The sequence below is a fragment of the Abramis brama genome (assembly GCF_963993115.1).
Source record: "Abramis brama genome assembly, chromosome: 1".
NCBI classification, from domain to species: domain Eukaryota; kingdom Metazoa; phylum Chordata; class Actinopteri; order Cypriniformes; family Leuciscidae; genus Abramis; species Abramis brama.
The window spans coordinates 32,814,983-32,837,754 of NC_139963.1; the positions used below are offsets into that span (position 1 = coordinate 32,814,983).

The following is a 22,772-nucleotide window of genomic DNA, read 5'->3' on the forward strand; positions in this document are numbered from 1 at the left end:
CTATTTTTTTCAGTAAAATAGATTAATAATTTAGTAGGCTATTTATCAATTACAAAACAAAAGCTGTTTCAAAAACAGCATGTTGTTTGTCTTTACAGTATTAAAGTAAAACATGTACAAAGTCTGTTGAAATGTATGATATATTTTAGGAGAGCGTCCCACAGGGGACTATATAAAAAAGTTTTCTAAAGCCCCTTTCTAGACATTACAACAGATTGCAACTGTGAGTGTAATCTAGCATGTGCAAGTTCGTCCTCTATGAAGGTGTCCGCGGCCGCGCGCTCTATATTATTTCAATGCCCTCTAGCACGTTTTCAACATCCCGGAAGAATGACGAATATGAACAATAAGTTCACAGCGTCTGACAAATCCGCTCCTGTTCAGACCCTGATACACTCATCTTTCTCCGCTCTCTGTTTCTGTCTCGCTCAACAAAAACTTCGCAGAGACTATTAGAAAAAATGAATGTATTTTACTGGCACGGGCTCAGTAAAAACACGGTTGTCTTGGTTTTCGTGTTGAGCGCCGCTCGTTGCTGTCAAACGTTTAATTTGGATGTGAAGTATGCAGTCGTCAAAGAGGGAAACGCAGGCAGTTTGTTTGGACTTTCTGTTGCACTTCACGAGCAGGTCGTAGGAGAGAAGAGACACCTGTAAGTACATTATTTTATTTCAGTGTAAATTACCTGACCTCATGTCAAATGTCATAAGAAGAACAAGATCTTCTCACGGACGTGCACCTGTTGAGCGTTTGATCTCTGCATTAACGTTGTTTTATTGCAGTAAAGCAGTAAAGTTATTCTTATGTAGGTCAATCACGCCTATTTTTTCACAGATTTATTTAGTCATGCACGAATACATTTCAAAAGCGATTTATACGAAACGTTACCTGAATGTATGATTTGTTTTATATGATGATCATATTTTCCATTTTTGAATTAAAGGAATAGTTCACCCAATATTGAAAATTCGGTCATTTTTTACTCACCCTCAAGTTGTTCCAAACCTGTATGCATTTATTTCTTCTCTGCAGAACACGAAAGAAGATATTTTGAAGAATGTCGGAAACTAAACAGTTGATCATGGACCCCATTTTTTTTCATACTATGGAAGGCAGTGGGGTCCATCAACTGTTGGGTAAACCACATTCTTCAAAATATATTTTGTGTTCAGCAGAAGAAAGAAATGCATACTTGAGAGTGAGTAAACGATGACAGAATTTAAATTTTTGGGTGAACTATTCCTTTAAAAGTCATTTTAATAACGTTTTAAGGGTGTAAAGTAAAACAATATAGGTGGTGTAATTAAAAATAGATCCTTAATGTAACAGTTGCATCTTATGACTACTACAGTGTGCAAACTACATTCTTTTCTGGCTTGATGATATGAAGATGAAATCATGAAAATGTTATGTGTGACATTGTGCATGTCTGAATGCTTTGGTCAACTTCTTGTTTAAGTTTTTGTGCCATTGAATTAACTCGATTAACTCAGGTAAATGATTAACACGAAAGCTCCATTTCACAAGAGGATATGAGACACACTTGCAGGGGCTGGGCAGGTCATGCACCTGCTTGTCTAATGTTTTATAGCCGTTATGGTTGCTACAACAAACTTCGCCGCCTTTATTCTAAAAAACTGTAGCTTAAATATTTAGTTTTGACAACAGTTTGTTTGAGATTTGATACTGAAATGTAGTGCTGAATGAAAGTCCTGATGGATACTGCTGGCCAAAAGGTCAGGAATAACATCTGTGAAATGTGCATAAAAACTGAATAAATGAAAATAAACGAAATAAGATGTTAGTTAAGGCCTTCTGAGTTGTACACATTGACCAATAACCCCCTGCTGTAGTCAAATATCTAACCAGCTGACCATTTACAGTTGTCGGCAAGTTCCTCTGAGACCCATTTGCTGATGACTGAAGCAGTAGATTTAGCTTTGTAATTCACTTATTTATGATTCTCTCTAAATGAATGGGAGCTTATGAGTGCTGTGAGACCTGTATTGCCAGCCTCATAAGGCAATATCTAGTACGGAGCCTTCCAGTGAGTTAGCATGCAAGAAGACTGAACTCAACAACAATATCATATTATCTGCAGTCTAACAGCTATAAAATAATTTTATAGTGTGACATAACATTTTTGATAAATATGCTCGGTGGGAAGAGTAGAAAAACACCACCTTTGCAGAAAATGTGAGTAAGTGCAGGTTTGCACTCAATGCTTCTTTTTCATATCCCCAGGAAATAATAATTCCACAGTTGAAAGCCAGCCGTGTTACTGAATTGACTCACACATGCAGGCTGTTTTTACGAACGGATATAAGGCCCTTTGTAACATACAGCCCAATTTAAAAAAAAATGAAATAAAGACAGCATTTGAGCATATAAACAATAAATGTGACCATAACAGAGCAAAACAACAATTTGTGGCTCAGGCAAAATACTTTGGCGCTTTGTGGCTTTTTATTTTAAACAGAGGTATTTCTGAAGCATGTTAATTGCTGACAGATATATACAGTATGGTGCTATAACAGAATACCCTGACTTTTCAATTTAGTCATCAGCATAGGAGCCACAAGGATAAACATGTTGAAAACCACAACGCATTAAAGACTCTTATATTTAAAGGCCTAAAGCAATATACAAAGTGAAACCACAAATCTATCCAATCTTAAAACATGTCTCATGCTATATGTTTGTGATTTCTGCAAGCACAATAGAGATAATCAAATTGTCTGATTTAATTTTATAATGATTTGATTCGACTGCAAGTAGGACACGCAACGTACATAGAATGAAGTAAAGCAGACTAAATAAATCATATGACATGTCTCTTCATTGTTAACAGATGTAAGAAACTATCCCACAAGAGAGTAGTGATGGCTCATTTCCCTCCGGGGTCTATGAATGTTTTACTCTCAAAAGCAGTGTGGTGTAAATGTTTGCTGTTTGTCATTTGTAGTGCGACTAATGTTCAAACAAAGGAAAAACAGATTCAGTGTTTGTCTCTGCCCTTGTCATTGTCCTAGAGAAGTCATCCCAAGCTAATGTGAAGCTGTCTGTGTTGCTAAATAAATTGTCTGGTGACTTCCTGATTGCTTGTCATTGAACCTCAAAGGAAGAGCACTGCATTTGTCTGCTACCCTGTATCTTTCAAGGGTTGGAGCTAATTTAAAATTGAGAAGAAAGCTCTTAAATTGTTGTGGAAACATCAGTCTTTTTGTACTAAGGGTTAGGATTTTAATTCGTAATTTGGAGGAGTTTGCTTTCACATATTGAGAAAATACTTCCCTGTCCCGGTTTATGATTTATGTACGCATAAACTGTTCAGAGGTCCTCCTGATCTTATCTGCACTGACAAAGGACAATTTGAGAACCGAGATAGTCGCGATGATATTAATTGGACTGGCTAGACATTCATCATCTTGTCGAACACATAAAGGACTGGCTCAGTGACACACAAGGACGTCCTGTGTGTTCTGTCTTCCTGTGGCCTGATCTTAGGTCATTTGTCTCATGCACTCTCATAGACTAATTACCTGTTTCCTTCATGTAGCGAGCAGTGGCTTTAGCTAGAGCAGCAGAACTGCATCTTTAGCACTGCCTGTGTGCTGAAAGTTCAGTGCAGTTCTCAGATCTTCATGACCACAGACCACACAACTCATCAGGTTTAAGTTCTCTGGGAAACCACAGGCTGAAATTCACATGACTGAGGTCCAGCTGTAGGCTGAACAACTGCAGCAAATGCTTAAAGCTACCATGTAAGCTTTAAGCATTTGCTGCAGTTGTTCAGCCTATAGCTGGACCTCAGTCGTGCGAATGATGGATGACTCGATCCTGTCAGAAGATGCATAAGGTCGCAGTGGGTAAATGGTAGAGTAAAAGTACATCTACTTTCTTTGTTTAATCTGTTAGTCTCACAGGATGACTTTGAAAATGGCTTGATATAGTTGTTCAAGAGTGCAGGGTTGAGCAATGGCTATAATATATATATATATGCATATATAAATTTGCATGGTGTTGAGGAAATAACATTGTTTCTCTCCATTATCTGACCCAGTTCCTCTATTGCAGTACTGTCTCGTTCCTGTTCCATTATAGTTTTTTGTCAGTGTTCTGGTTTTGTGAGGCGTTAACAGATTTGGGCTATATCATGGATTCAGATATAGAAATTAATTAATGGCAAACAGAACTTAGCCTACATTTAACAGTACTGTCAAGTCAAATCCCCTTTATTTAAATAGCACTTTTTTACAGTGATAACAGGAAAGTAATGCATTTCGGCTGTTGTTCAGCTGAAGTCATTTCAGTGTTGTTTCAGTTTCATTGTAAAGATCATCAATTAATAAATGAATTCATTTAATCTATAAAGCAATTATGCAAAAAGAAAAAAATATGTCATTTGCCGGATCGGTTCAGTTCTCATAACAGTGTCAGTACAGTCAGATCAATAATATTGTTGAATATTAAGTGTCCCCAACTAAGCAAGCCAGGGTTGACAGTGGCAAGGAACCCAAACGCCATCAGGTGACAAAATGGAGAAATTGTTTTGGGAGAAGCCTGGCTCAATCGGGGTGGCCAGTTCTTCTCTGGTCAACGAATGAACACGGTGTGATTATGATTCAGGCTGCATCACAAGTCAGAATGCAGATCGGGATAGGTAGCATTCAAATATTCATCCAGGTCCTTTTGCTTGAAGATCAGATTGCCGGTATGGAGCCGAAGCCGATCTGTTCATATGGTTGTTGTGTCGACGAGGCCTTCACAGGGGATTGTCTAATAGACACGGTCTCTGCTGACTTTCTGGGCTGCATTGTGCTTGTGTCTAGGTGCAGATCCACCATCTGATCTGTATATACGGCCCGGATCCGGCTGGCTATGGTAACCTCGCTAATATTAGCGTAGATGCCATTCGTCAAGTACATTTGGTGTTACGGGAAGTGTTCCCGGTTCCGGTTGACCTAATTGATGCAGCCTAACAATCCTTTAACAGATGTGAATTATAGAAATGTGATATTTTTATCTGTATATCAATCAATGAATCAATCAATCTTGCAAGTAAAGAAATTAATGTCATTACTGCTGTGCTGTTTGGAAATGTCTGAAGTTGAATCATTAATTTATCCACTGTATGAAAAGTAAGCAGAACTAGCAGTTTTTAAGGCCTTTCTGTATGCAGTAACACTTTCCTTCCACGAAATGCGAAATACTTGTAGTTTTGTTTCCTTCCAGCTAGGGCTGGATGATTAATCGAAAAGTAATCGAAACCGAAATTCAGAGCCTATAACCGACGTAATTTTACCAAGTCGGTTATTTCGTTTTTTTAATCCTATTAATATTTCCGCCCACTGTGTGTTAATGTACTTTCCCCTTAAAACATATTACCGCGTGTGTAGTCACGTGACTCCGCCCCGTCCAGTCTGCGACATTGAAGCAACATGGAGGAGAACTCAAACACAGTCAACTCAGCAACAGCCGGAGCCGCTTATACCAAAGAAACACACAGGGCCCTATCTTGCACCCAGTGCAATTGACTTTGTACACCGACGCATGTTTCATTCCTATTTTGCACCCGCGCAAAGCGCGCTTTTCCCTCCACAGAAGCACGTCGCTAAACTAGGGAATGAACTTGCGCTCCCTGGGCGGTTCAGCGCAAAAAAGGAGGCGTGTTCCGGCGCAAACAATCCCTGGTGCTATTTTACTGTTCCATAAAACAATTGCGCCACTGGCCAGAAAAAACCTAGTCTAAAGTCAGTGGCGCGTTGCGCGTTGTTCATTATGCTATTTTAAGGGCGCATGCTTGACCATAATGTATTGCGTGCACAACGCGCATACACTTTGATTCTCTAATCTACACAGAAGCAGCAGTTTTCATTTTTGCAAATCATATTATTACAAACAATAGATTGGGTGACCCAAATCCGCCGTTATAATAGCAATACGCCAAGGAAAAAGCGCGTCTGCTCTTAAAGGGAATGTGAGATGATGCTCTGATTGGTTTATTTCACGTTACGCCCAAACCACACCTATGAATAATGAAGCTACTTCAGACCAACCCCTTTTAGATTTGCGCCAGGTGCAAGAGCCATTTATCCCGCCGGGAAAATAGCAACAGCGCCGAGACCCGCCCACAAAGTTACTTGCGCTTTGCGCTTTGACACTTGCGTTTCAGATCGTTAAAATAGGGCCCACAGTGTCCGTCGTTTGGACACATTTTGGCTTCAATAAAGACGACACTGAACAAACTCAAGTCAAATGCAAACACTGCAGTTATAGTGACCAAAGGTAATACCACCAATCTGTTTCAACACTTGGAGCACAATCACATTACCGAATATGAACAGTGCAAACAGTGCATTTGATTCAATTGTTTGAAATATTTAATAAATAAGCATTAATAGCTATCTGTGTGTTTCCTTATTTTAGAATCACAAAGATAGGATTATGCACTCTTTCAGTGACATGAGACATTTTTTTTTTTTTTATAATCGTTCAATAATTGTAATCGAGGTAACTTGTTCGATTAATTGCGATTATGATTTTAGCCAAAATCGTCCAGCCCTACTTCCAGCTGCTCCTTTCTTTGTTTTCGGGCTGCTCATGAGGGTTTGAGTGTGCTAGTTATACCACGGCGTCTGACTATTTTACTTAATCTTCTTTAAGGTCAAAAGAGCAACCATGTCTAAAGTGCTGGAAAAGAGAGAGTAAATAGTTTTTGTTGCACTTGCAACATTGAGTTCTTCTTATCTGGTATAATGAGAAGTAGAAGTGATCGTTCTACCATATTTGTAATGGTGTTGGTTTTGCAGCCTTGGCTAAATGGAGCATAGACGAGACTATCTAAGATGTCACATTTCTTAGAACTGTTTGGTCATTTCCAGTTTGCTCACCTTTGGTGCACACTGATGCGCTGCTTGGCCATTCAGATTAGACGGCCGCAAAACAAACTGTTCTATAATTGTTCAATTCATGTATCTGCAGTAAAGTGTTCTGCCCCATTGAAAACTGCTGCACACTGCAACTTTTCCTGAAAGTTCTAAATTTAAGCCAAACATATGCTGCTGTATTTGTGATTTGAATTTCCTGTGTGATTTCCTGTCTGTTTTAGGTTGTCTGGCACTTCTTTCATTAGCAGCTGTGGTTATCCGGTTCACAGCTGTAGGTGTCAGAAAGTCTGTAATCTGTCTAACTCTAAACACATATGCATACTGTGAAATAGATAAAACTCACTTGAGCAGATATTTAAAAGCTTTGCCTGAATTGGTACTTAGTGGTCTTTTACATACTGTAGCAAAACTTGGCAATGTGTTAAATTATTGCTAATGTTGTTTCAGGGTTCCCACGGGTCCTTGAAATCCTTGAAAGTTTGTGAATCTGGAAAAAAAAAATGCCAAGGCCCTGGAAAGTTTTAGAAAATAAACATACATAGATACAGGTCCTTGTAAGTGCTTGAATTTATTTTGTGCAAGAAGTTTTCTAAAAAACAAATCCATATTATTCCCTCCGGTCCGCTAATGTGTTATTTCGCTAACACTCTGTGGCCTATGCATACTAGCTTGCTTGATTTATGGTAGTTATGCGCATTTATGCGTTACGTTAAGTGTTTCCTGCGTGAGGTACTTTGTGTTGTACATTGCCATGACGTTCATGCTCGCAAAATTGTAACAATGTATTAACAAGGTAACACGATGTAACCTTGCTCTCACTTGAAATGTGTCCCGACATTAAAGGAACATGCCGACTTTTGGGGAATTTAGCTTATTCACTGTATCCCCCAGAGTTAGATAAGTCCATACATACCCTTTCCATCTCCGTGCGTGCTGTAACTCTGTCTGACGCACCCACCGCTAGCCTAGCTTAGCACAGAGACTGGAGGTAAACGGCTCCAGCTAGCATACTGCTCCCAATACGTGACAAAATAACGCCAACATTTTCCTATTTACATGTTGTGATTTGTATAGTCACAGCGTGTACAAATAACAAGGTCACATAAGACACAACCATCTTCTAACCATATATATACTGGGAACTATATTCTCAGAAGGCGAAGCACTGCTACTTCTGCGGAGTGATTTACTCCAACTCTCTGCTCCTCACCACGGGGCTTCTCAGCTGCTGCGAGCAAATCACTCCGCCCAAGTAGCAGTGCTTCTATACCAGTATGTATACGGTTAGAAGATGTCTGTGTCTCATGACCTTGTTATTTGTACACGCTGTTACTATACAAATCACAACATGTAAAAAGGAAAATGTTGGCGTTATTTTGTCACTTATTGGGAGCAGTCGGGCCATTTTTTTTTTACAGATCGGGCTCGGGTCGGACTCGGGCTCATTTAGCTTCTCTCCTTTCATCATGCCCATAATATACGTACAGAGCGCAGGCTACTGTATGAAATAATGTTATATTGATAATATTATAAATATGCAACGCAATATGCGATCACGCGAGTAACGCGACGCGCATGCAATGCATTAGGTGACAGTTGACCATGCAGAGCATCAGGGAGAAGTTGGAGCGTGGAGAGTTACAAAAAGTTCCCAATACTTCAGGAAAAGCTGCATTTTGAAAGAGTTTTGATTTGATTACCACAACAAACAATGAGCCTGAAGCCTTCAACAGTGGATGCTATTCTTTTTCTTCACAACACTCGCGAATAAACAGTGAATGATGAGCAACGTAGCCTACATGTAGCCTATTAATATTTGTGGGCATAATTGTCGGTGGTGGTAGTTATATAAAGGCCTATAGTAAAGGCCTATAATAAAATTTTGCCTAGTAGTGTGTGTATGTGTGTGCGTGTAGCAGAGACAGCGCGCATCAGAGAGCGCACGTCAGAGAGAGCTTAAAGTGATATTGATGTTGGTCTGGGGTTGGGTTCGGGCTGAAAAATTGCAGACGTTGTCGGGCTGGGGCTGGGTTAGGGCTTGAACACCACGGGCCAGGGCTTGGTTAGGGCTGAATTTTTTGGCCCATGCAGGGCTCTAAGCAGTATGCTAGCTGGAGCCGTTTACCTCCAGTCTTTGTGCTAAGCTAGGCTAGCGGTGGGTGCGGCAGACAGAGTTACGGCATGCACGGAGATGAAAAGGGTATGTATGGACTTATCTAACTCTGGGGGATACGGTGAATAAGCTTAAGTCCCAAAAAGTCGGCGTGTTCCTTTAAGTCCTTGAATTTGACGGTATTGGACCAGGAAAGTCCTTGAAAGGTCCTTGAATTTGAAGTTAACCAAGGTGTGGGAACACTGGTTGTTTGCGAGCATGCATGCCCATTCATCAAGACTTAGACCATGTCTACAAGTAAGTCATGTGACAAGACTAGAACACTCCCATAATAATCAACAAAAGTGTGAAGTCTCATTCAGGGCCCTATCTTGCGCAATTGACTTTGTACAACGACGCATGTATCATTCCTATTTTGCACCCGACGCACAGCAGACTTTTCCCTCCACAGATGCACGTCGGTAAATTAGGAAATGAACTTGTGCTTCCGGGGGCGGTTCAGCAAAAAGAGGAGGCGTGTTCCGGCGCAAACGTTCCCTGGTGCTATTTTCCAGTTCCAGAAAACAATTCCGCCACAGACCAGGAAAAACGCAGACCGCGTTTTCAGTGGCGCGTTCAGATGCTATTTTAAGGGTGCATGCTTGGCCATAATGTAGCGTGTTGTAAGAAAAAATTATGTGGACGTCGAAGATCTCAAAAATGAAGTTTATTACAGCATAGCAGTGGCAAGGTACACAAAGCACCTTGGGTTCACCAGCGTCAGAATGAACCCAGAACATCCAAATCTTAAACCTTTTATCCTGTTACAGTTTACAACTCTTAATGTAAATTAAGTTGCCCTTATTGTAACAGCTGTGGTCTGTATTTTAATGAAGTTTTGACACCCAATTGTCTGAGAAGGTTCTCTGTGTCCCACACCCAGTCCCATTCTACAATTGACTACCATTTGCTCAGGATGTGATCAACCCAAATGGTCAAGAAACAATATAACTTGACTGCCTTAATCTCTATGATAATTAAGCCATTTTGGGGACGAGCTCATTCTAAAATATATTTAGGAGTGGAATCTGGGTCGAGGCAGACTACAATTTCTTACAGTCCCCTCTCTGATGCTCTTGGCCCAAAAGAAGCATCACATCCACTCCCTTCACAGATTACACCTCCCTTCCCTAGTGGAAGTGCCCAGTGGCGGTGAAGCCCTGCCTTAGGTTGTCCCCCTCTGGCCACTGGAGAATCTTACCCGTCTTTGGGTCGACACCTCATGCACACTGGTTACAGCTCCATCCAATTGGGCAGAATTATCAAAGAGACTCTTCTAAAATTTGGCAATATGATGTACAAACATTTTCTTGGGTGTGGGTGAGAAGACATTCAAGAACCATCACAGCCAGTAGGAGTGTCTCAAAACGATCCTTAAGTTATCTGCAATTCGACGTTTAAACATAAAACACTTAACATAATGCATTGGCAAATAATAAGATAGATACATACACATCAGAGCATGTGAGCGGAGTGGAGCGGGAGCGAGCGGGGAGCGGGAGCAGGCGGATCTTGGACAGAGCGCAGAGCGGCATTTTTAAAAGGACGGAGCGTCGCCTTATTTCCCGCTCCAATTTCGCTCAGCTCACACCACGAGTCTGAAGCATGCTCAGTCAAACTTAAACCAGGATCCATCTGTCTTGCATAGTCATCAACAGTAGACTATTTTCAGTCAAAACTCGGCTCAATAATGGAGTTCAAAAAGTAGGCTACTTCAAAAAGGAAAATGAGAAGTCACACAGGTGTAGGCTACTATTAATATAATAAAACTAACTAACAATGATAATGTGGTACAAGAAAACGAATGTGGAGACATCTCAAAAGACACATCTCTCGAAAACATGAACGTGAGCTACGCGAACACGCTGGGAAGAAAACAAAAGGTTAGCAAATTGAATACGGTAACTTGTAACAAATTGTAAATTAAATATAGCGTAATATTCAAACAAATTCGTTTTTTCATTCAAGTAGACCTAATGGTTTGTTTTATTTAGCCGAATTTGTGTCGTCCGTAATAATATTTATATTATTAGGACCATTTATTCGTTTAATTTTTTTTTTTGATATTATCTTTTTATTTGGAAAGGCAAAATCCCATCACATACATTAATTACAGTTTTAGGCGTTCAAGTACATAGGGAGGGATGAATTCAGAATTTTTGGATGAGTTGTCCATATTGCCCTTCTGGGTTTCCTTTTACGGACCTTTACTTATTACAGTTAAGAACAATAACAAACAGAACAAAACCGGGATGCGCACAACTTCAGGTATTTAAAACAACACCAAGAGGGCAGGTCTACACAAAGCACAAGTACAGTCAAATGAAGTCAAATCTGGTTGGTTTTACGTACTCAGTCCATTTGGACCAAATCTAATAAAAAATTTATTTTTCAACTTTGAGGGAGAAGGATATCTTTTCCATAACATATATCTCATAAACAATTTCAATCCATTCATCAATGGTGGGTGGATCTACTTTTAACCATTTCCTCGTAACAGATTTCTTGCTGGCTGCCAACAGTATCGCCAGCAATTTTTTATCGTTAATATTCCATGTTTCGAGCCCTAGGTTGCCCAAATACACAGTTTCACATTTGAATGGAATGTTTACATTAAATACATTGTTTATATGTTTATGGATCTCTTCCCAGTAAGGTCTAATTGTCTGGCAGTCCCAAAAAATATGGAAGTGGTTGGCTCCATTAGACCCACAAAGTCTCCAACAGGCATCTCCGCTACCCTGGTACCGTTTCTGAATGGGTGTGATAAAAAATCTTACAATGTTCTTCCAGCAGAACTCCCGCCATGTGTTTGACCCGGTTGATAACCATTGTGATTGGCATATTTTCCCCCAGCTCTCCTGTGTGATCATCACTTTCAATTCCCTTTCCCATTTCTTCTTTATGTATTCTGTATTCTCTTGTTTAGATAATTGTATGGTATTGTATAATTTAGAGATAATTTTGTTACTTGGTTTGGGTTTAATTAATGATAATAATACTTCCAGGAACCCTGACTCATCTGTTCCTAGCACCCCTTTAAGATTTTCATTGAAATGGTGTTTATTCGTTTAATTTTACAGCAGTTTGTGTGTATGGAAGCCAATTTAAATTTGAATCGTGCGCGTTGCGCAAAAGTTCACTTATCAAAATTCTGGCCTTATAGTTAATTTACTTTTAAAAAATGTATGCATATTTTTGTTTATATAATTTTTATTTATATTATTAGGCCCAATTATTCGTTTAATTTTACAGGACTTTTTGTGTAGGCTATATTCCTTCTTACATAGGCCTGTAATTTGAAATAAAACATTTCAATTTGAAAAATGTTGTTACTCATTAGTTCTTTAGGAGGTAAGGCTGTGGTCTAAGCTAAAAGTGATATAGCCTACATGTAGATTTTTTTCCTTTTTTGGAGCGAGCGGGGGGCGATTTGAGTGGAGCGCGAATTGAGCGCTGAGCGATAATGAGCGGAGCGGCCTGATGTAGCTTTGAGCAGGGGAGCGGAGGGGTGAACAGTTCCGTGAGCGATGAGCTGAGATTCTCACCGCTCCACTCCGCTCACATGCTCTGATACACATACAGACGTTTTAAAGGTTACATTCCAAATTAAACCAGAATAGGCAATATCTAAGTCTCTATCATGCATTTGTTTTGCCAAAATCTTGTCTTTTTCTTCAAGGCCTTGTTATGCAAAAAAATCAACAATCAATAGACAATATAGTGTGTGTGTGTGTGCGTGTGTGTGTGTGTGTGTGTGTGTGTAATTTTGTGTCCTTTTTTGTCAGTGTGTTCCCTCTATGTTGAAAAACTGCTGTCCATAGTCTCTGAAATGGTTTGTTTCTGAAATCTCCTCTTGTTTCACTTCTCATTGTCCATTTTTTTCCACTTGGAACGCAAGTCCTTCTAGAAGAAGCAGTCACTGGTGTTGTTCGAGTCTGTGCCTCTTCATCAGTTCCTTCCATCCCATGGTGGGTCTCAGGGTTTCTAGGTCTTTTAGGCCTGGAGTTCTGGATCTTGCAGGTCTGGAAATCTCTATTCTTTTCTTTTTCTTGAGAACATCCCCCTGGCTCCACTTCCTTCTCGTTATATGTTTGACAAGGTGTGAATGACTTCTTTATTTCCTTCCAACAGTGCCAACTGGGTTTCTAAATTCCCTATTTTCTTAAGCAAACCACTATAGCCCATCTTTCTTTTGTGTGAAAAGTGACACTGTCTTGCCTTGTGTCCCATCTTTCCACAAGCAAAACAAACAATATATGTGTGCACAATGCGCATACACTTTGCTTCTCTCATCTACACAGACACAGCAGTTGACATTTTTGCAAACCATACATAATTACAAGGAAAAATATTCCACATGAGGGAAATCATTGTGGTGTCCATGAAGATGTGAAAAAATAGGCATAAATCTAGCTTACACATTTACCCAAATTATTATATTATAATAATATTATATTATTATATCAGACCAACCCATTTTAGATTTGGCCGAGATCCGCCCATAAAGTTACTTGCGTTTCGCGTTTGATACTTGCGTTTCAGATCATTAAAATAGGGCCCTGAGTATTAAAGTTATAAAATGTTATTATAAGTTATCAGTTGAATAGGATAGGAATTCTGAAAACTTTCTCAGCCACTACTTTTAAATCATTGAGTGGTCTAGAAAGTACATCTTATGACAGTTTCAGCTGAAGTAGAGTAGGTTTGTCTCGCCTCTGGGCTGGAAGGCCTGGGAGGGAGAATGACGTGCATGTGGAGCATCATGGGTTTTAGGATTAGATATTATTCATTAATCTGAAATAGCTGGAATGTCAAGCATGAGACTTGTCACCTTGTGAATGTTCTAGGTGCAAAGTGTTTGTCAGTTTAGTGACTATAGCAGCTCTGATCCATGCTGTACCTGTAAAGAAATGCTTAAATGTCTGTGATAAAGGATATGAATGGTTTTATGAAATATGAACACTACTGTTAAAAAATGTGGGGTCATTAATTTTGAATAATAAAAGAAGTCTATCATACGGAGTCTGACCAAGGCTGCCTTTATTTGATTAAAAATACAGTAAAAAATATTAATGTTGTGAAATATTATTACTATTTGAAAAACTGTTTTCTATTTTAATATATTTTATTGATGTCAAAGATTAATTTTCCAGCATCATTACGTCTTCAGTGTCACATGATCCTTCAGAAATCATTCTAATACAGGGCTGCCAACTTTTGAGTTTAGCTTGGAGTGAGATTTTTTTTTTTTTTTTTTGGCGAGGGGGGGAGGGGGAGGGGTGGTATGTAAAAACAAATATTGCATCACAATAAGTGTAATTGTGATTGTCAAAACATTTGGTAACTAAATAGAATTTTATGAAGTTTAGTGACAACATGTTACAATGTTTACATTGTACAATGACTGGTATAGGATACAGTTTTTATTATTGCTTGACAAAAATTTCAAGATTTCAATTCCATTCTGACTCCATTCATATTGACTATTTTGGATACATGTTTATTTTAAATTTTATTTAAAAAAATAATCTCACCTAATGCTGTAAACATAGAGGGCCCAATCTGCTGGTATTATTAAAGGTTAAAAATAATATTAAATTAAATATAATGCAGTTTTTGTTATAATAACAATTATTTAATGACATAAGTAAAAATATAATAAATATGTAATATAGTGCTCAGCAAAATCTCCTCTCTAGCTATTTTTTCTATTTAATTGGTCGTTAAATGGCTTTCCTGAGGTAAATGTAACGTTATGTGACATAATTGTTCTCCTGCTGTTATATTGACCTCTTTCCGTGGTTGAAAAACACTAATTGGTCGATATTATGTTTACTTTCGGTAAGTTGTACTGCATCTTTAAATAAAAAAGTAACAGGTGATCGGTTCACGTGCACTTGAACTGAGGCGCTCAGCGATCTGTCACGTCACATTTACAAGTGCCAAACGTATTTTTGTCTGAATTTCGTAATAAAATTGACGGAATCTAAGAGCTGTGAATTAGTTTAATATTAAAAGTACCTCTTTGCTCCACAATTTTTCTGTGCGTGAGAAAATGGATGTGTGGCGTGAGAGCGTGTGAAAAGTGTCAACTGCGTGAGTCTCACGCTCAATGCGTGAGAGTTGGCAGCCCTGCTAATATGCTGATTTGCTGCTCAAGAAGCATTTATTATTTATTATCAATGTTATTATTAGTTGTACCGCTTAACATTTTTGTGGAAACCATGATACCTTTTTTTCAGGATTCTTTGATGAATAGAAAGTTAAAAAGAACAGAAATTGAAATAGAAATCTTTTGTAAAAAAATTGTCTTTGCTTTTGATCTCTTTTTGTACTGAGCTCTCTAGAACTGTACATATCATTTACTGTACTACTTTGTTCAGACAATTTTTGATTGCTTTCACATTCATTCATCACTATATGAAGGTGATTAGGGACATGCATTTTACCTGCCTGACCTTGAATGTGTGCAACACAGCCAGAAAGTTTTTCTGTCCTAATCAATTTCTTTGTTCATGGCCAGACAGTCTCAAACACTGAGCATGGCCACTTAGCAAGGGACCTTTTTCTGTAAGGACTATTTACTGAGAGGTCAGGCTTTTAGAACGGGTCCTTTTGTGTGTGTGTGTATTTAAAGACACACACATTAAACAAAAGTACAACATGTGAACTCTGGCCCTGAAATTCATTCAGTGAAACTGCTGAAGCAGACACACCTTCTTCTTCTGCAGGTGGGAAGTTGTGTTCCCTGTGATCTGACTCATAGCTGTTTTTTCTCAAGCCAAAAACTTTTAATATCTCATTTAAATCAAAAAGAGGCATATATTAAAATGTAAAAGTGTCATCCCATTAAAATGTTTGTTCTAACCTCTAAACTTCTAAAGGAAAATTCCAGATGTCATAAATCTTAAAAAGATTCAATAAAAGTGTAATCTCTGTGTTATTTGCTGTTCAAAAGCACCGAATGATGTTTCCATCTTGACAGAAAAGCAAAATGAAGACTAATGCTGTGAAAAAGATTAAATTAATCTATTCAGGTTGAGTCATATGCTCTCAAACTGAGCAGCTTTGATTAAATGAAGCACCAGTGAATGCAATCACCTCAACTATCTTATGGTTTATAAACTTGCCTCTGAGGTATGTGCTGCTTACTACCAGATCTGTAGATGATTGTAGTGGTAAAACCCATGGCATGTGACTGGTATCTGTTTAAGGTGGTATGATTCACTGAACAAACTGCAGGAAACCTCTCTGCAAAACTACTGCAGAGAGGTTTCCAGCAGTTTTGTTAGAAATCAGACATTTATCGCACATTGGAGTAAAATAATCTGTCACCTTTGAACTGTTTATGACCAGTATATGTTTATGTTTAGGTTAAATGGTAATGCTTGACTGATTTCTAGCCAGTATGTTAAAGGGGTCATAATGGTACATGCACTTTTACAAGTTGATTGTACTGAAGTGTGTGTTGGCAGTGCCTGTACACAACCATCATATAATGATAAAAATCCATCCAGTGTTTTTTTTTTTAATCTCCTTATATGTTTTCCCCTGTCTCAAATCGAGCCACAATGTGCCTGATGAAGACCTGAGGGTCGAAACGTTGCCTTGTTTAATAAAATCCATTTGGAAGCAGTTAACGTCAGTGTGCGGACTTCACACTTCTTTATTTTTGTTTATATCACTCAGTTGTCCTGCACCTGAGCCCAATCTGGGTGTTTGGGATGTGCACACCAGTTTCATGTTTTTGATTCTCCTGTTTTCTTACAATACTAATGAGAATTTTTAATTAAAGTATATTACAAACTTTTCATTTAGACCCTAAAGAATCATATTAACTTGTACAAAAAAGGGTTAAAGTAATATTTCTCCCGAAAATGAAAATTCTGTCATTGTTTACTCTCAGGTCATTCCAAACCTGTATGACTTCCTTTCTTCTGCGAAACATCAAAGAAGATATTTAGAAGACTGTTAGTAACCAAACAGTTTTGCCTTTAACTTTGACTTCCATTGTATGGACAAAAAAAAAAGATCACCGAGACATTTCTCGTAATATCTACTTTTATATTCCACAGAAGAAAGAAAGCCATTAAGGTTTGGAGTGACATGAGGGTGAGCAAATGATGACAGAATTTTTGTTTTTGGGTGAACTATCACTTACACCAAAACCTCTTATAATTTAGTTTTTAATGACTATTTTCCACACTCTCTCTGACGCTGAGAATTAAACAGAGCAGTTGCATCCGCTCCTTTAAGACTTTAAGTAAACGCCCTTTTTGGACATGAGATAAGCAACAGCGCTCATAAAAGGTTCTGTTGTGGTGAACATGCAGCGACGAGGAAGAATCTGACATTCTTTCTTGCTCGTTCACCTTCTCTTGACTTTCTCATTTCCTGTCTTGTCCTTGCTGAAAGCAGATTTGGAATCACATGACAGGAATGAGGCGGAGAAGCAAGCTGATTGTGGTTGGTGGTGGTGGTTTTGAGGGGGATGTTAGTGGGGGTCCAAATGAAATTAGGCCCAAAGGGAGAGGGAGGGATGTCTTTCACTTCACCTTTCTCTTTCGTTATCCCTCCATGTATTCCTCCTCTCTTTCCCTATACCTTTGACTTTGACCTCAGTCTGTGTCCTCATCACAGTCTACCTCACCACAATGTGTAATGCATATGAACAAGTACAGAAACTGTGTTGCAGCGGAAAGGAGTGTTGTGAAAATGAGCACAAAGGAAACCTCAGACTGCATTTGTTGTTCTCTTGGGGCAGCGTATTTCAGTAATAATATGTTCACTTACGACATTTGCATACATGACAGGACTAGAACCATGATTTAAAGGGGTGGTATAATGCCCTTTTCACAAGATGTAAAATAAGTCTCTGATGTCCCCAGAGTGTGTATGTGAAGTTTTAGCTCAAAATACACCACAGATATTTTTATATAGCATGTTAAAATTGTCACTTTTTGAGGGTGAGCAAAAATGCAGTTTTTGTGTCTGTCCCTTTAAATGCAAATGAGCTTCTGCTCCCAGCACAGAGGGCGGAGCTTCAAGAGCTCTTGTTCTTTTACCTCACACAGACATGCACTGAAAATTTCAAAAACTTGTAGTGGCTTGTAACATGGCTTGTATGTTCAAACCGAAGTCAGGAAGATGGAGAGACTCAAGAACAAGTGAAAACATGTAGACAACATTTCTGAATGGTTAGTTGATGAATTTATGTAGCTTATGTGTAGTTATCTTCTAGTCATTGATTAGCATGTCATAATAATCTATAAATCGTGTTCCGGGGGCAGAGTTTATGTAAATTTTAGGGTTGGTGATGTCACTAACCCGGGAGGAAGCTCGTGTAGTCCCTACCAGCCGTTTGTTGTAGTCCTTAAAAAACGATTTCTTTAAAAGCACATATCTCCCTTTGCTTTGAACTTTGAGCATTGTAACTTTGCAGATGTTGTTTATGCTCAAACAGCAACATTACACACTAACTAAAGTTAAAAAAGTGAAATCATAATCAACCACCCCTTTAAAGGGATAGTTCACCAAAATGTAAATTAGTACTCACCCTCATGTTATTCCAAATATTTATGTCTTTAATTTTTTCTGCAGAACAATATTTTATTTTTCATACCTTAGTCCATATGTCCATATAATAAAAGTCAGTGGGGTCCAGTGTTGTTTTGGACCCCACTGACTTTCATTAAATGAACAAAAACAGTTCTTCAAAATATCTTCTTTTGTATTCAGCAGAAGAAAGAAAGTCATATAGGTTTGGAACGACCTAGTCAATTATGAAAAAATTTCATTTTTGAGTGATCTATGGCTTTTAAGTAAGTCTACATAATATTGGCAATTACAATGGAAATGTATATTGTATTTACATTGGAAATTGTAAGGAAAATTACAATGGCTTACTAGTTGTCTCTGCACAATAAGCGGGTATACTAGAATCAGAAAATACTACTCAGTTATTTATAACCCAAGTTCTGAAATCAATGGTAATTATACTGTCAGACATAATGCATTTCTGTTCAAATTTGCCAAACTGAATTTAAAGAAGTTGAAATGACCGCATCTCCCACTAAAGCCAATTCATAATCCCGTTAAGACACGAGTCATGATCTGATGAGATCTCATCCCTCACAGAGTGGAATATTTATGAGGCCTCAGGCTGCAAGGTGGATAAAATAGCAAATAGGGTACATGACTTCAAAAAAAATAATGAAACATTAATGAATCGAGTTCGCAGGCAGCACTGCTTTAGTCATTATTATGTCTATCTTGTTCTCACAAGTATTGAAATAAAATTCATTGATTTTGTGATTATAGTTTTATGAAATGCCTCTTTAATTCTGCTCACTTTCCTCAAGGGCTCTAGAGGATTACATCTATACCTTGATGGCAGATGTGGATATCTTTAAAGGGTTAGTTCACCCAAAAATGAAAATTCTGTCAGTAATTACTCACCCTCATGTTGTTCCAACCCCGTAAGACTTTCGTTCATCTTCGAAGCACAAATTAAGATATTTTTTATTAAATCTGCATAACACAAAGCAGCACTTCTGGGTTGTATGTCAGAACGTAGGCTCACTATTGGCCGACGCTGGTAATGTGTGTGATGCGTGTGATGCTGGCCAATAGTGAGCCTACGCTCTGACGTTCAACCCAGAAGCTCTGCACTGTTACACTACGACGTGAGCTCACTCAAGAGGCCCACACAGAAGAAAATGAACAGTTGAATAAAGTCGTTTTTTTTTTTTTGTGCACAAAAAGTATTCTCGTCGCTTGATGAACTTGTGGTTGAGCCACTGTAGTCACTTGGACTATTTTAAACATTGTCTTTACTAACTTTCTGGGCTGGCAAGTTTCAATTACAGAGAAACCTATGGAGTAGTGATCCAGCTCTCAGATTTAATCAAAAATATCTTAATTTGTGTTCCAAAGATGAAAGAAAGTCTTACGGGTTTGGAACAACATGAGGGTGAGTAATTACTGACAGAATTTTTGGGTGAACTAACCCTTTAAGCCCGACTCTTATCTATCTAGATTTAATCATCAAAAACAAAATGGTTACTCATCCATAGGGGGAGCTTGAGTAAGCGATTTTCTCTGCAAGGAATGAAGAGCGAATGTATCATAATAGCTCACCCTTGGAAATGCAAGGAAGAGAAGGAGAGACAACTATTTGTTCGGGTATTACGCAAACCCATTCTCCATATTGTCTGAAAATGAACATTTGAGTAAAATGTGATCCCCATCTCCTGCGGTTTTTAGATGCTGTATGTTTATCAGACACTTTAAACAGCAGGTTTCTGAAAGTAGTTGAAAGACTAGCTTTTACAGTGGGGTTTTCTGTCCATAGTTGCGCTCTGTCTTGGAAGTAATGGGTTCTGACAAATCCTTCCAACCAAAATAAGTTCACGTAGCCTGACAAGCCCAGACAGACAACGGTTAGACTTGCTGAAGTTTATCTGCAGTGAAAACTACATTTTGTGGAGATACTTTTGTGGAGTATTGGAGATGCAATACGTAGCACATGGCTGGATGGGAATTTTTGCCTTTTCCTTATGGGATTTTTTTTTTGTCTCTAACAACCATTACTGTTTTACTGTGGCAACTGGCATAATACCTTGCCTCGAGACAGACTTGAGCTCAATCAGGTTTATACATGTTTTAGACTTCTTGTAGGAGCACCGAAGGAGAAAGCAGAGTCTGGACTGTCAGCCAATGAGACTGGAGACGTATATGCCTGTCAAATCACTGCAGAGAGCAAAGACTGCAAAAGACTGAATCTGCTCAGCTCAAGTAATTTTCCTGCCATTCATACGAACCTTAAATTTGCTCGTTTTTCACTTTATCCCCATTTGCAGTATTTATAAATATTATTACTATTGTTGTTATTTTTAAATTTTATTCATTTTTCTTGCATTCATATAAGTACATTTCTTTATTTATATATTTGTTTGTAAAAAAAATACTAAAATAATAATCATATAATAATATAGTAATGAAGTGTTAATTAAACATATATTAATAATGATACTATTATTTAATTTTAATAATATTTATTGTCATTATTATTATTATTATTATTATTTATTACTTGTTCCGGACTTAAATATGCATTATTAATTTTTCCCTCTTTTATTTCATTTATTATTTTTATTATGTGAAAGGAAATGTACAACTGAGTATGGTTGTTGTGGGATGAAACGGTTTCAAAGTGTGACAGCAATCATGTCTCTGTGTTACTACAGTATGTGTGTACTATAGTACACTGAATAATTGCTTTGTGTTATGCAGATCCTGAAGACAAACCAGACCCTAAAAATGATGTAATAGATGGGATGTGGCTTGGTGTGTCGATAGCCAGTCAGAGTCAACCAGGGGGCCGTGTACTGGTGAGTTTCATAATATAGACCTGACCCCTTTTACTTGTAATGTTGGCCTCTGGTCTATGAAAAGTCAATCCATTGCTCTTTCCAACTTAATATTAATATTCATCACTCTATTTAATAGGCGTGTGGCCATCGTTATATACGGAACTTCTCAAACAACTTTCGCATGATTGGGAAGTGCTTTGTTCGTGGAAATAATTTAGAGTATAACAAAACAGACTCTCAGTGGCAATCGTACGATGAGGTGTGTGACCCCAGAGATGATCAGGCTACTGAAGGCATGTGTCTTGCTGGAATGTCTGCTGCCGTCACTCAGAAGAATATCTTCCTCGGCGCACCTGGATGCTTCAACTGGCAAGGTGAGGAAAATCTGTTTCCTGTAAACAACATTTTTCTTTCTAAATGCAAAAATTCCTTTCTTAAATTCCCTTCTAATGATTTTCTATCATTCGCAGGAAATACATATTCACAGTGGCATAACCCGGATGACGAGTTTGATAAAGTGAAGAGCAAGCTTCAAAACATGAAAAAAGGGAATATTTACCTTGGTAAGGCAGTGCCACAACTATGCGTTCAGTTTTTCAAAACAACAATACACATTTTTAAAATATTTTAAATTAAAGTTTAATTATATATACTGTATATCACGGTGTGTGTGTGAGTGTGAGTGTGTGTTGCATCAACTGATTGTTCACTGACATTTATCCTAATTACATAATGGATCCCTATTTTTTGCCTTAATACTGAACAACAAAATATATATATATATTTACACACACATTTTTTTACATTTAGAACATGACACTTGATTATTGTTGACTGATTGCTCTGCAGGTTACTCTATAGCTGTGGGTCGAGATGTCCTAAGCAAAGACAAAGACACAGTGGTAACAGGAGCTCCAAGAGACGAAGCCAGAGGATTGGTGATGATGGTTGAATTTGTTAATAATCGTGACAGTGGAGAAGTCAAAATAAGTATCATGGGGGAACAAGTAGGATCCTATTTTGGCAACAGTGTTGCTGTTGTGGACCTTAACAATGATGGGTAAAGACAATTCTTGGGTTTTTGCTCCCTTTTAATTGAGGTCTTTAATGAAACAGATGATCTTGACATGGAGGTGTTTTCATATTATCCATATAGCTGGAAGGATCTGATTGTTGGAGCCCCTTTCTATTTTGACCGGAAACAAGATAAAGGTGGTGCAGTCTATGTCTATATGAACCAGAACGGGTCTTTTCGTAACAAATCTGACGTGGTCCTCACTGGGCTTAAGAACTCCGCTTTTGGCATGGCTGTTGTTGCTATTGGTGATGTGAACCAGGACGGCTTCCAAGGTA

The 22,772-nt window shown here is 38.3% G+C and overlaps 1 protein-coding gene across 1 annotated transcript in view; it reads left to right on the forward strand.

Annotated features, from left to right (window-relative positions):
- The first annotated feature begins 328 nt into the window (after positions 1–328).
- The window catches only part of itga3a (integrin, alpha 3a), a 42,504-nt gene continuing 20,060 nt past the window's right edge, over positions 329–22,772 (forward strand). The window contains exons 1-7 of the mRNA XM_084111590.1: positions 329–652; positions 20,714–20,841; positions 21,340–21,437; positions 21,556–21,793; positions 21,890–21,982; positions 22,269–22,479; positions 22,576–22,769. Of these exons, the coding sequence (XP_083967716.1) occupies positions 462–652; positions 20,714–20,841; positions 21,340–21,437; positions 21,556–21,793; positions 21,890–21,982; positions 22,269–22,479; positions 22,576–22,769 (1,153 nt within the window). The 5' untranslated portion in view covers positions 329–461. The remainder of the gene's footprint in view (positions 653–20,713; positions 20,842–21,339; positions 21,438–21,555; positions 21,794–21,889; positions 21,983–22,268; positions 22,480–22,575; positions 22,770–22,772) is intronic.